A 13,845-nucleotide genomic window follows, 5' to 3' on the forward strand; every position below is an offset into this window, starting at 1 on the left:
AGGAAGCTGGGCAGGGACAATGTCCCCAAACCTGTGGGGACAGGCCTTTGGGCCTGGCTAACATCCACGGGAAGGCCCAGAGCTCACTACTTCTCCCCCCCTGGGCTCCACCCATCTGCCTGACCCAGGGGAACACCCAGGAAGTGCCTGGGCCACACTGGGGGCCTCAGCTCCCAACTTCCTGGCCTTGGGACCTGGGGTGGCAGGGCTGGCCCAAGAAGTATAGTAGAAGGAATGGGGGCTCCTCACCAGGCCATAGGGCTGGACAGCCAAAGACCTCCCCTCCGCCACCCAGACAGGGCCTCAAAGGACCCTTTCACCACTACATCAGCTGGACACCCCCTGCCCCAGCCCTGAGGGCCTGTGGCTAACAACCCGACATAGCCTGGGACACCCGACTCCAGGAGGCTGGTCTAGCTGCGAGAGGGCCAAGTCCCAGACACCCTGCCCAGGCCTGGCAAGGTGCAAATGAGCTGACGGTGAGCCATGCTCTCTTCCCTCACTGGCCTTCCGTGGGAGTGAGGGGAGTGGCCCCGGAGTGCTCCTGGCCAGGTCCCAGGAAGCTGAATCCACATGGGTGGGTGCTGAAGGAGAGCGAGGAATGCCCGGCCAGCCTCTGACCCAGTCCTCCCCCGCCCACTCATCCCTCCCCTCCAGGGAGGGGGCTGCTGGAAGGGCCTTGCTGACGCTCTGCTTCCGGCTACCTTCCTGGAATGCAGAAGGAGGAGTGGGGGAGGGGGGGAGCCAGAAAACACCCCTCCACCCACTGCTCCCTGACTTGGCCCCACTGGCCCCTCCCTGGCGGACACCACCTTCTTCAGGAGGCCTCGGGCTGGCTCAGGAGTCGGGAACCCTGAGTGCCAGTCCTAGCTCTTCCCTGAGCCTGTCTGCTCTTCTGTGAAACGGGACCGTCTCGTAGCCGGTGTGCTCCCCAGCCCTGCTCTAGGACGGTGATGCCAGGGCTGGGGGTCTCCGGACGGCGTGACCAGGAGGGGCGAGGGGGAGCACAGGTCACTCACAGCTCTTTGTAGTTTGCATCGTACAGTGTCGCCCACTTGTTCTGCTGATGTGGTTGCCACTTGATGGACTGGTAGTTGGGGTCCAGGTAGGAGCCACTGAGGCTATCATTGTCCTGAAGGAGACCTGGAGAGAGAGAGAACGGCCATGGGCCACGGGCTCTGGGCCCCGGGCCCCACCCCCCCACCTTGAAAGCTTGAGCAGGCCAGCCATGTACCTGGTGAGGGTGCACCTGGTGGGTGCCAAGGCGGCGTCTGGACCCGGGCGATGCTGAGGGGCAAGGAGCCAGGGCCGGGTGAGAGCGGGCCCTGGGGAGGCCAGGGTGGGGATGGGGCTCGAGCTGGGTGCGGTGGCAGGGATGTCACGGTCCCGGGCTCCTGTTTGATCATTCCATTCAGCATCTGGGCATTGAGGGTGTTGGGGGGTGATTCGGAGTGCTTCCTCTTCTTGGAGGGGTGTGTGGGGAGCCTGGGGGGGACACAGGTGTGCACCATGGGGGGGCTGGCCCTCCCCGAGCCCCCTCCCACTGGGCAGTATCCCCGCTCCCCTCTTCACCCTGTTTCAGCAGGATACGCCCAGCCCAGGGGATACCTCCTGCATGAAGCCTGTGCCTTTACCTCCTAAGTGCTCCCCCATCACTCTGTGTAATCATTCTGTTTCTGTCCCTCCACCCTACCCCCCCGACTGTGGAATCCAGGAGGGCAGGACCCACACCTGACTTGTCTGTGTGTCCCCATCACGCCCAGCAACCGGCCTGGCACACAAAGTGCTCAGAATCGTTTGTGGAATGAACGAGTCTGTCCCTTGGCTGTGGTGTCATTCTCAGTGTCGCTCTTTATAGCGACAGCTCTTTGGAGAGCAGCCTCCATGGTTAGAAACAAGCCACAGAGGGCCTGGGCCACGAAGGCTGGGGAAGAGAGTTTCCTGGGAAGGGGGCTGACGATGTGGGGGCTACACAGCACCCCTTCCCCTTCTGGTTTACAAAAAGCTTTGCCAGTGGAATCTTTCCTTGAATGAAATCTTTCACAAAATCTCAATGTGCAAAACAGATAAAAAGACAATTCTACGGGTTGGAGTCAGAGCAGGAAGCTTGGGTCTAGGCTTAGAACCTCCTCAGAACCCCGAGGACTCCATGGTGACTGGAAAGTCACTGGTGTCTGGGTAAGAGCACAGTCCCAGGTTCAAGTCGTGGCTCAGCTCCCTCCTACCTCCGTAGGGCAAGCATCCCACCCCCCAAGCCTCAGTTTACCTATCTGGGCAACGGGGGTGGCCATGCCCATCAAATAAGGTACTTATGAGGCCTTGGCCGTAAGTGCCCGATGCATTGCTCGCACATACATATACATGACACTGACCCCCATCTCTGGGGTCAGAGCCTCCGGTCCTTCCGGGTTCATTCACCCCCGCCCCTACCTCCATCTCTCTCCTACCTGCTGCTGCCCTGAGTCTCCCCTCCCCCCGCCCCCACCGGCCCACCCCCCCCCCCGCTGCCCCGCCCCCGCCCCGGGAAGGCTGCCCAACTCATACTCGGCTCCGGCTCCGTGTTGCTGCAGCAGCTGGTGCAGCATCTGGGACTGCTGGGTGTGGTGGGGATCGGTGGGCACCAGCCCCTGCCCCATGGCAGCGTAGGGGGGCATCGGAGGCTCAGCCTTCATGTACAGATCCCGCTGCAGGATGGGGTAGTGAGGCGGGGGTGGGGGGGGCGGTGGGGGGGGGTGCTCCGGGCGGGAGGGCACCCCCACATGGCACAGGCTCTCAGGGGTTAGGGTGCGCAAGAGATGGGGGTCTGTGGGAGAGATACGGGGTGGCCATTAGGTTTCCCAGCACCAGCTCTCCCCGGGCGGGGTCTCCTGATACCGGCCCCGTCCTGAGCCCAGCCTGGGGGCTGCCCTCCCGCCGATCCCACGTGGGAGGAGGCTGGGCAGCCTAGAGGCTGGCCACTACAGGCCCAGGCAGGGAGGCCAGACCCTGCCCAGGGGGTGGGCAGCCTTTCGCCCCATCTGAGCCAGCTCCTTCCCCAGGGCCGGCCGGGCCTGGCCCGGCTCCCTGGGGAGGTCCCGCATCCCAAGGTTCTCCCCCAGCCCCTCTCAGGCCTGCTCCTCCCCTGAACCTCAGGAAGGAGTCTCCCGGGACCCCCAGCGCCGTCCTGCAGGGGCCCTCCTCCCTCCGGCTACCCCAGGGGCCAGCCCCCCAGCCTGAGGGGGGAGGCCCCAGCTCCCTTTGTTCCCCAGGAGGCATTCCAGAGATGTTTTTGGTAAGATAAACAGAACTCTTGACCCCTCTCTGGGCTGTGGGGAGACGGGCTGCCCGTGATCCCTCTGCTCTTGGCCACCTGGGGGCCACTGCACCCCTGAGCACCTCCCAAGGTGAGGTGGGCCCGGCAGCAGCCAGGCCTGTGTCCAGGCTGTACCCAGCCTCCCCCAGCCGCCCACTTACCGCCGAAGGGCGCGTCCATGATGGCGCAGGCGGGCAGGCGGGTGGCATCACCGGCAGGGACACTTGCTCAGAGGCAGGGCCAGGCTCCCCACCCGCCCATGGGGAAACAATAGCCAGCGCCGGGGAGTATTTGACCAGCGATAATCTGGGCCTGTTGGGCGGCCGCTGGCCCCCTCCCTCCCTTGCTTGCTCCCTCCCTCCCGATAAGGCCGCCCCAGCCACTTGCCCAAACCCCAGAGGGGGAGGGCGGTGCCCGCTGGACTCACCATTCACCTGCTGGGGGGAGTAGGCCTCGGAGCCAGAGTCTGGAGGGGAGTCTGGCAACGTGCTGTGAAGCAAGAGGAAAGGGTGGTTGGGTGGGCAGCCGAGCCCCTGCCTTCCGGGTGGGCAGCCGAGCCCCTGCCTTCCAGCCGGGCAGCTCTTCTGCAGGGCAGGGTCCCGGAGACCCAGGGGCTGGAGGCTTCGAGGTTTCTTCACAGCCTCCGTTATGGGCATTTCTCTGTACCAGCTACCTTGGGGTGCCTGGCAGGGCCCAGTTGTGGGTGGAGGCCTTGGGCTCTGGCCCAGCATCCCCTCAGACCTACAGGGCACTTGGGAGCGTGTCACCTGTGTCCCTGATGATGGCACAGGGATTCAAGGACTCCCTCTGCAGACCGAAGGGCCAGGCCAGCTCTTTCCTTCCTGCACCCACTGAAGTCCCACTTCCTGGAAACTCTAGGGGCCGGGCCTGGGAAACTTCAGTGGGTCACCAGGGGGGCTGCCCTGCCACAGGCAGGTGTAGGCTGGGCAGGGATCCAGCTCGCCAGGCCTGCACTTATTTTTTTCTTGCAGGTTTTGTTTTATCAGTGGTTCGGGCAGAAGAACAAACTCAACTCTGAGAGGTCAACACGTCCTGCGTGAACCCTGAGTCCGCCCAGAGGGGGCGGCTGCGGCCACCCTCTGAGGGATCTCACTCTTTGGCCATCCTGGTCCCCATGTCTGGAAAGGCTGCCCACCGTCATGCCCAGGCAGCTTCTGAGGCGGCCCAGCTCTTGTGGACACAGCCCTGGGCTGCTTGCAGGGTCCCCCAGCTCCCCTGGACAAGCCATCCCTCACCCAAAGCCTGCAGGCCGTGTGAAGATGACAGGAAAAGGTGATGGGGGCTCGGTCCTTGCTGCGCCCAGCAGGCTGACCAGGGCCTCTCCAGCTCCGGGTCCACCATCTGCCCCCACTCCCTGCGCTGCCCTGACAGCGGCCTTGAGTAAAGGTCTTTCTCACCCTCTGGCCCCTATCAAATGTGCCAAATCCACAGGACCTTGTGTTCTTCCTTGTAACTCCTTACGGTGCTCACGAGTCCTCGATTTGCTGATTTATTGATTAGTCACTCCCTCCCCCACTAGACCGCAGGAGCCACTACAGGAGGGATGTGCCTGCCTTGTTTACCACCTAGAACAGGGCCTGGCATGGGTGGGGGCAGTGGCCCTGGAGCGGCCCGGGGGCCACAGCGTGTCTGAGTGGTTCTGGACAAGCGCTTTCTCTCTCTAGGAAATGGCCCCAGTGTGCCATCTGAATCCTGCTGTGAGCGGGGAGGGGCTTTACTCGCAGGCTGGCTGGTTTTGGGGTCCCCCAGGAGCTGGTTACTGGGGACAGTCGATGAGCTCTCGCAGAGGCATGGAGAACAGTAGCGGGCACCCAGCAGGTGCTTATTATGTGTCAGTTCCCTTCCCTCCCTGCCCTTCAGGGCCTGTGGCTTAGGGACAGCCTCTGTGCCTCAAGCAGCCAGCTGCCCTGCAGAAATGGCTCACCCCTGCCTGGCACCCCAGCTCCCCTCCACGGCCCTCCCCCTGTAAGTCAAGACACAGCCACTGTCCCCCCAGTACTTCCTCTGGGTTTCCTCCCCTGACTTCCACAGTCACACGGGGGCGGAAGCATTCGGGGTTCACTTCACAGCCGGGGTGCCGAGGTTATGGGTTAGCACCCAGAAGGCCGGAAATGGTGGAGCTGGAGACGGAGCCGGGCTGCCTGGCCGGCGTTGTGCTCCTAGCACCCTGTCATCCTTCCACCCAGAGATGGGGTCACCTGCCCCATGCCTGAGCCTGGGGAACCCAGAACTTTCTCCGAGCCCCTCTGCAGAGCCGAGCAGACCCACGCTCCCTGCCTCTCCCCACGAGCATGTGCCTGTGGACTGCCCTGCAGTCTGGCTGGGCTGGTGGCCACCTGGAACCCTGGGTCACAGCCAGGCCCAGGCTGAGCCATTGGGTCAGGCGCTGACGTGGATTCCTTGGAGAGGAGCCGGGGAGGACCTGGGGGGCCGGTTTGGGTAGGGTCCCAACATCTGCACCAACTTCAGGTCCCGCACCTGCGCCATCGGCCAACTCCCTGAGGCCGCGGGAAACAGCAGCTATCAATGCACGAGTGACTGGATAGGCCTGGTGCAGGGAGGGGTCTGGGTGCCCTGGGTGCCTGCACGCGTGTAGAGGTGCTCCCCTGAACGTAAACACTCCTGCCTCCAGTCCCACTCCCTCCCCGCCACTCTCCACACAGCTCTCTCTCTCGGGGATGGAGATTTTTCTAGCACTTAGGTCAGCCCTCATGACTCCCCTGCTCAGAACCCTCCGTGGCTGTCCACTGCCTTAGCACAAAGCAGTGAGCGCCTCCTCAGCCTGGCCCTGGTCCCCCAGCCACCTTACCTACCCACAGGGCAGCCCGATCCCCACTGCCCAGCCTTGGCCGGCACCTCCAAGGCCCCCATCACTGGTCCCACAGGCCGCCTGTGCCTGGGCCTCTGCGTCTTACCCCACCCCCACTGCCCTCACTCACCCGGGGGCATAGGGAGCCTTGGGCTCTGCCTTGATGGGGGGCCCAGAGCCCCCCAGGAAGGGCTTGGGAGCAGCACCCATGCCGTTGTTGTTGTTGCAGTTGAGCGGGGCGCTGTAGTTCGGGGGTGGGAGGGGGCCATGGCGACCCGGGGAGGGTCCGCCCCCGGGGGGGCTCAGGTGGTGGACCCCGCTGGAGCCGGGGATCGCTGGCTGCCCGTGGGGGTAGGAGGCCACGCTGGCTGGAGCAGAGATGTCAGGGAAGCAGCTGCGGAGAAGGGCAGAAGCTCAGCGCCAGCCCGGCCCCCCCCCCCGCCCCTCCCGGGGCTCCCACCTGCAGGGCGGCTTGGACGCTGCAGAGGGCTCAGTGGTTGGGAAAGGAGCGGCTTTCAGAGGCGGGGCCACGTCACCCCTCCCAGGTGGAGGCCAAAGGGGCTGGGCTGCCGCGGGGGCCACTCACAGGTCAGAGGCGTCCTCCTTGCTGATGTACTCCTCCAGGATGCTGGTGTCTATGTTGGAGGGCTCCAGGGCGCCGTTGATGTCGTGGCCTGTGGGGGAGGGGTGGGCGTGAGAGAGGGGAGAGATCGGCTCCCGAGACTCCTAGGCCTCTGGGCCCAGCCCAACTCTCCCCAGGCTGGGCCCTCCCGATCTGTGTATCCACGTGGAGGGGGAGTCCCTCATCATCCCCCACCTGACACCCCTCCAGGAGGTATTGATGATGCTGCCCTCAGTCCACAAGGCCAGCTGGACTCTGCAAGGAGGGGCGGGGCCCAGAGAGCAGGTCTGGACAGACCGGCCGCTTCCTGCCCCTCCATTCTCCTTTCCAGCTTTGTGACATGAGCTAGTCCCTTCGTCTTGTCTATAAAATGGGGTAACCGTTTCCCCGTCTTACAGGGTGCTGTGAGGAGCAAACGAGGCACTTTATTTAGCCGGGTGCCCAGCGGATACCACCCCCCTCACTGACTCAGACCCAGACTCACTGACTCTGTCCTGCTCTGTACTCCGGGAGGCGGTTCCAGATGGCCCAGCTGCGGGCAGCCGGGACCAGGAGGCCTGGCTGGGCTGGACCACACATCCTGGGGGGCCCATGGGGCTGGGGGAGACTCCTGAACCCCGGGCCTCAGCTGCAGGTGGCGAGGGAGCAGGGGTAGGAGTCAGGAGTGCCCAGCCCACCCTCACTGCGTGTGCCCATCACCCCCACATCGAGGGCTGAGCCCAGAGGAGGAAACGGCCCCAGAGAGGTTTGGCAGGGAACGATGGTGGCCTGAGCACTGCTCCTCTGCCTGACCTCTCCTGGGCCCTTCCCGCTAGCCCCAGCCCCACCAACGGGAGGGACTCACAGAAAAGGCAGCCCAGTGCTCTTGGGCATCAGCAGCGAAGGAGAGGGGGAGGCGCTGGCCTTTCCACTCCCGGGGTCACCTTGCAGGGGGAGCTGGAGTGCTGGGTGATAAGGGGGCTGACGTGGGAGATGCGTCAACTCCGATAATGGAGGACTGCCCCACCCACACTGCTGACCTGGGCTGGCTGGCCCCACTGAGGCAGGAGGCGCCCCTCCCACAGGCCCCTAGGCCTTGAGTCTGGGGTCTGCGCCGCATGCCCCCTCCCCTGGTGAACCCTGGGAACAGAGCTCAGGTCCAGTCATAAATCCTAGCTCACCTACTCCCTGCTGTGTGACCTTGGGCAGGTCCCATACCCTCTCTGAGCCTCAGTCGCCTCAGTAAAATGGGGACATGAACAGCTAACACTTTACAGGGTTCTTCTGAGGATGAAACAAGTTAAGGTATATAAAGTGCCCGGAACACAGTGGGTGCTCAGCAAACAGAGTGGCTGTCCCTACTCCCCAGAGCCCTGGGGTCCCCAGGAACCCCCAGCCCAGGCCCCTCCCTGGCCCTGGCCGGCATTTCAAGAATGCTGAGCCCCGCTTAGGTGATTAATGAGTGGCTAAGCCCTCCTAGGAGTCACGCGCTGCCTGGGACAGGCCCTCCTGCTGGCCCCCACACCGGACTCACCCAGCCAGGAACAAGGGACACCCACCAAGCACCGCCAATGGCCGCCCAGGGCAAGGGGAGCTTCTCAAGCTGGGAATGACCAGGCTGCATGCCGAGGTTCTAGGACCCCCACCCCGTCCTTCCCTGTTAACCGGAGGTCCCATTTATTGAGCGCCTGCTGTGTGCCAGGCACTTTCAGAGCCGAGTACATTAGTAATCATAGGAGTTTATCATATGTAAGGCATCCTACAGGCTCTTCCTGTGCACTGTGACATAATTCTCCCAGCCTATAATGGTGACGATGAGAGTGGCTCACACTGAGTGCCTGCCAGGCCCCAGCACTATCCTAAGTGCTTTACGGGTTTACCTCCCAATCGCCCCTGCAGACTTGGTGTTTGTTATTAGCATCATCCCCTTTGTTCAGAGAAGTCAAGCCTCTTGCCCAAGGCCACACAGTAAGGAGAAGCCAAACTCAAGTGCAGGGGCCTGACTCCAAGAGGGAAAGTGTAGTTGGTGGTCGCTGAGGCTTCCCAGCCAAGCTGGGCTGCCCCCACTGGATGAGGGGGAGCGGGTGGTCCTGAGGGAGGACCAGGCACAGGAGATGGGGAGGGAGGGGGTACTGGAGCGTCACTCCCACCTTGGCTGCTGAAGCTGCAGGGTTTTGAGACTGAACTTGGAATCCACAGTGAATGATGGGGTGATAGAGTCATGGTGCTGCTATTTATAACAGGCCAGGCCCCCTCCTCCCCTCCTCCTCCTCCCCTGGCCAGGAGCACTCCTAATCACCCCTAATCCTCCTGCCCACCTCCCCTGGGATGGGGGGTGCCTCAGACAGAGGCATCTTGGGAGACCCTAACGAGAACCAGATGTGGTTGGGGGGAGGAGAGACCCTCGGTGCCAGGGGCCGGGCGGACGGGAGGATGGAGGAGGGAGGGGGGAGCCACTGGGGCAGGGTGGGGGTGGGCCAATGGGTGGGAGAGAAGTATGAGGTTTGGGGGGTTGGTGGGCCTCCTGAGGAACACTGACCCCACACCTCCTCTTTCTCTGGGGGTCCTCACCGCCTGTCCCAAATGGTCCAGCCACCCAGGAGATGCCCCCTGCCTATCCCATGAACCACACAAACGATCTCTAACCCAACGTTCCAGCAGGACAGGGTGGAGTGGCTCCTTGACTCCTGAGGCTGGGGCAGAGCCCCCAGGAACCCAGGAGAAAGGCAGGGCCCCCTCCCCCACTGCTCCCCAAAGAACGCTGGAACATCCTGGAACTCCGCTGAGCAGCAGCAGATACCCGTCAGGAAGGAAGCTAAGAGTGTCTCATGCTGATCCTCAAGACCTCCCCGGGAGGTGGGGAGGCTGCCCAAGGTCCCGCAGCCTGAAGGTGGCACCACCAGGTCACAAACCAGCATCCCTGCCCTCCCTCTCCCCAGACCCTTCAACTTCCCATTGCTCAGGATAACCAGAACCCTCATCAGTCAAAGGCCTGGCGTGGTCGACCCCCTGCCTGCCCCCGTGGTAGCTCCTGCCTCAGTGCCCCTCCCTGCAACTCTCCACAGTCCAGCCCCCGCCTCATTCCATCCTGGGACAAACACCCACTTGCACATCAGGGCCTTTGCACATGCTGTTCCCATTCCTCGTGACTCTAGGTTTTGGCTTAAATGTAAGTTCCTCCGAGAGGCCACGTCTGACTCCCCCATTCTCCTGAGCGGCCTCCTTTTCTACTTTCTCATCAGGCTCTTTGCTCCCCTGCCCAGCACCCACCTCGGGGGAAGAATCAGTTCTCTGCCCACCCACTGCCCATAGCACACACTCACCGAGCGGTCACTCTGCCCAGCCATGCCACACACTTTATATGGCTCATATTTAATTCCCATGACAACCCTACGGGGTAGGTGGTTTTCTTGTTCCCTCTTTCACAGATGAGGAAACTGCGGCTCAGAAAGGATAACCGCCTTTCCCATAGCTTAGAGGTGTGGCCACTGGGCTGTGAGTCCTGCCCCGTTTTGTCTCTCAGCGGTGTAAGCATCTAAGCACACTGCAGGCACACGATAAATGTTCACGGGATGAATGAGCAAAGTGGCAAGCGGGGCACTGGGACCAGGCCTGTCTGAGTCTGGGCACCTCCGCCCGGCCATGCCGTGGCCAGGGTCCAGGGCTAGACAGGGCCCCTCCAGGCACTGCCCCTGCCCTGCTGAGCTATGCACCCCAGCTGCTCCTCATTAATTAGGCCCTTTATTACCTGCTTTTAACAGGAGCCAGACACTGCTCCTTCCCAGGCAGGCGGGATCGGGGCTGTGGGAAGGAAGCCCCTCCCCTCCTCTCTCCTCCTCCCTTTAAGGCCACCCAGCTAGGCAGAAGAGGAACCGAGGGGACACAAGCCAGGTGCGGGATGAGGGCGGATGGGGGCCCAGGTGGTCCTCCACCCTGGACCCTTCCCTTCCTGCCCCCTCGTGCTCATGCCCCCCCCCACCAGCTGTGGCCACTGGCTGAGTCTCGGCCATTGTCCCGGGGAACGGGGGAGGGTGGGGACCCGGCACAGTGGGAGGCTTGTGCCCTGCCCACACCCTCCCCCTCAACCGTCAATGGGGCACTTGTCAATTCATGCCCCAAACATGGCGGAAATCCCGTCGGCCACGTGGCCGTGTGCAGGGCAGGCCATGGCCTAAGGATGCCGGCCAGGCCTAGCTGATCTGAACCTGGGGCTAACAGGACACAGGTCTGTCCCCCTGCTGTTGAGTGTCCACTCCAGGCATCTGAATCTGAGGGGCATCCTGAGGGGCAATGGCTGGGCCAGGGCAGCAGTGGTCAAGGAACTGCCCACCTTGGCATCCCCATAATGCCCTAAGGGACCCCTGGGCTCAAAGAGGCCTGGTTGCCAACACGGGTCCCCCTTCACTGCTGCGTGACCCTCAGCGAGTGACCTGACCTCTCTGTGCCTCAGTTCCCTTCTCTCTCAAGTGAAGGAGATCCCTGCGTCACGGGGTGGTCGTGAGTCTTCAGTGAGATGGTGGGAAAGCTCCTCACCCCCAGAAGGCCATTCCTCAAATCGCTCTGTCCCCACCTCTCCTGGGACTCCCACCTCCTTTCCTGCCCAGGCACAACCTGTGCCATGATGTTATTCTGGCACACGCATGGCACAGTCCAGCCTCCAGTATTTGGCTCTAGCCATCCCCTCTCCAGTGGGCAAGCCTTCTGTGACTGCCTGCCTCCCCTGGCAGTCCCTCCTCAATCACCCCAGTCACAGAGGGCCCCCAGTGCTGTGGCTCATTTCCCAGTATTGACTGAGCTGATCAACATGCACCAAACTAGTTCACACTGGGACGGGGCACAGAGGGCTCTCACCTCCCTTGGTTTGGACTTTCGATCTTTATTAATCTTTATTAATTGATTAATATGACAACTACTTCAGGCTTCAACTTGTGACCAGAGCCTTCTCACTCAAAATGCCTTCAGGCCAAATGCTTGATTCTGCAAGCTACGCTTTGCACCTCTGCATCAAATCCCCAATTATCCTGGGGCTGAATGACAAGGATGTAGCTCTGGAGTCACTGCCATCAGGTCCTTAAATCTGATCCACGGTTGTCTTTGTTCCCTCTCAACTTCTTGCCAAAAATGCGGTAGAGCCCTGCCTCCTGCCTGCAGAGACCCAGATCCTCCAGGGGACCTGAAATCTTCAGCTACCCCTGGGCTATAGCTATGTCCTCCCCTAGTCCCCACACAGCTGCCACCCTGTCCTCAGGTCCACACAAGGCTGAACTCACAGCCTGAAGATGCTCCCAAGCCAGGTCCGACAGAGGCGGGCCCAACAGTTGTGGCCTCTTCTTAGGGAACCCACATTGGTCCCTAGGGATCTCCACTTTGCTCTGGGGGCCCCCAGCCCTCTCCCGCAGGGACTAGGCCAGGCAGGCTGGGGAAGGCCCCTCTCCACAGAGGCAGAGTAGAGACCCTGCAGCTTGGGGTGGGAGCAGGTCTCTACCAGGGTTACCCATGCCCACCTGTGTTCATACACCAGCATGCCCCACAGGCACGTGCATACACAAGGGCACACTCCCAGGCATGTATCCACTGGCACGCACATGATCGTGTACATCCGAACATACACATATACAGAGGCACACCCCCCGCACACTGACACACACATGTGCATATACCAGCATGCTCCAAGTGTGCTCATTCATTCATTCACGCAATTATTTACTGAGCATCTACTGTGTATCAGGCACAATTCTAGGCTCTGGAGATAAAGCAGTAAACAGACAAAACCTACTGCCTACATGGAACTGACATTCTGGATGCAGAGTCAGATGACAAGCTAGATGGGTAAAATCCACAGCATTTTAGAAGGTGACAAATGCTATGGAGACAATAAAGCAGGGAGAGGGGCTGGGGTGCTAGGAGGGTGGGGAAGAGTTGCAATTCTAAACAGGATAGCAGGGAGGGCTTTACTGAGCAAAGATACGAAGGAGGTGAGCCACATGGACATCTGAGAAGCGCATTCCAGGCAGTGGGGAGGCACTGCAAAGGCCCTGAGGCATGTTCACATCTCAGCGCACCTCACAGACTTCTACACTTGTGCCTACCAATGCTCACTGACCCAATGGCAGGCCCAGGCCAACACACCTGCCCATCAGCTCTAGGTGGAGCCAGTCCAGCTGAGCGAACTTGGTGTCACAGACCCCAAACTCCACCGCCAAAGGCAGCCCCCTCCAAGTTAGCAAAGCAGGGGATGGGGACTGCCTCCCACCCCCCAGCCCCCGCCAAGGCCACAGACCCCAGGAGGGAGAACCATGGGGGGAGAAGAGAGCACAGGGGACTGAGATGATGAAGAGGGGAGTGAGGGAGGGTCCCCAAGCTCCTCAGAGAGACAGAGGCTGCGGTTGTGCATTGCGGGGCTGGAGGGGTCTAGGTCAGATGGAGGGAAAATTTTTGCACTGATGCAGCCTGGAGTCAGGGGGAGGCCAGGAAGCCCTGAAGCCCCCTGTGCATAGTCCAGGCCAGTGGGGGTGGGGCTCAGGACCCAACTTCCTTCCCTCCCACTCCAGGCCTTGGCACTCCTGGGGTCTCACTGCTTATGTCACACAACCTAGATCATCTGAGTGAGGGCTCTGAGGCCCAGAGAGGTCAAGGGGCTGGATGGCAGTCACCCAGCACAGCCATCAGTGGTGGGTCAGGACCCTCAGCACGCAAGGAGGAGAGGCTCCCTCCACCCCACTACAAGCTAGCACCCAACTGTGATGGGTCAGGAGACCCGGGATCCCAGCCCAGCTCTGCCGTGGCTGCCCTGAGTGGGCCTGACCCATCGCCTTCCCCTCCTGCCTCAGCAGCCCCCTCTCGGAAGTGAGGGGACACCACCTGCGCTTCCACAGAGGCCCAGGACTCCCGGGAGACACCACATGCGAGAACCTCCGGCCTGGGTGTGGCAGGCACAGACAAAGGACAGTCAAGCCCCTTCCCCCTGCCACCTGCCCAAGGGCCAAGTTCTGAATCTCTGGGGTAGAGGGTGGGGCAGGCCCAGCTGGAGCAGGCATTAGGACCAGGCAGGGCCAGACCTGTCATGCAGCAGAGCTCCTGAGTACAGAGTGTGCTCATCCCTGGAATAAGTAGCCCAGAGAG

General features: G+C 61.9%; 1 protein-coding gene across 7 annotated transcripts in view; it reads right to left on the minus strand.

Annotated features, from left to right (window-relative positions):
• MYRF (myelin regulatory factor) overlaps positions 1-13,845 on the minus strand; it is a 31,069-nt gene that overhangs the window by 11,921 nt on the left and 5,303 nt on the right. For 4 of the 7 annotated variants that reach the window (XM_082629598.1, XM_082629597.1, XM_082629596.1 and 1 more), the window contains exons 2-7: positions 6,709-6,796; positions 6,253-6,516; positions 3,720-3,781; positions 2,545-2,803; positions 1,235-1,485; positions 1,020-1,143 (exon numbers count right to left, since the gene is read on the minus strand). In XM_082629598.1, the coding sequence (XP_082485724.1) occupies positions 1,020-1,143; positions 1,235-1,485; positions 2,545-2,803; positions 3,720-3,781; positions 6,253-6,516; positions 6,709-6,796 (1,048 nt within the window). Of the gene's footprint in view, positions 1-1,019; positions 1,144-1,234; positions 1,486-2,544; positions 2,804-3,453; positions 3,700-3,719; positions 3,782-6,252; positions 6,517-6,708; positions 6,797-13,845 lie in introns of those variants that run through there. The other 3 variants (XM_082629600.1, XM_082629599.1, XM_082629601.1) reach the window with 2 other exon arrangements.

The sequence above is a fragment of the Mesoplodon mirus genome (assembly GCF_964341445.2).
Source record: "Mesoplodon mirus genome assembly, chromosome: 7".
Lineage (NCBI taxonomy): Eukaryota > Metazoa > Chordata > Mammalia > Artiodactyla > Ziphiidae > Mesoplodon > Mesoplodon mirus.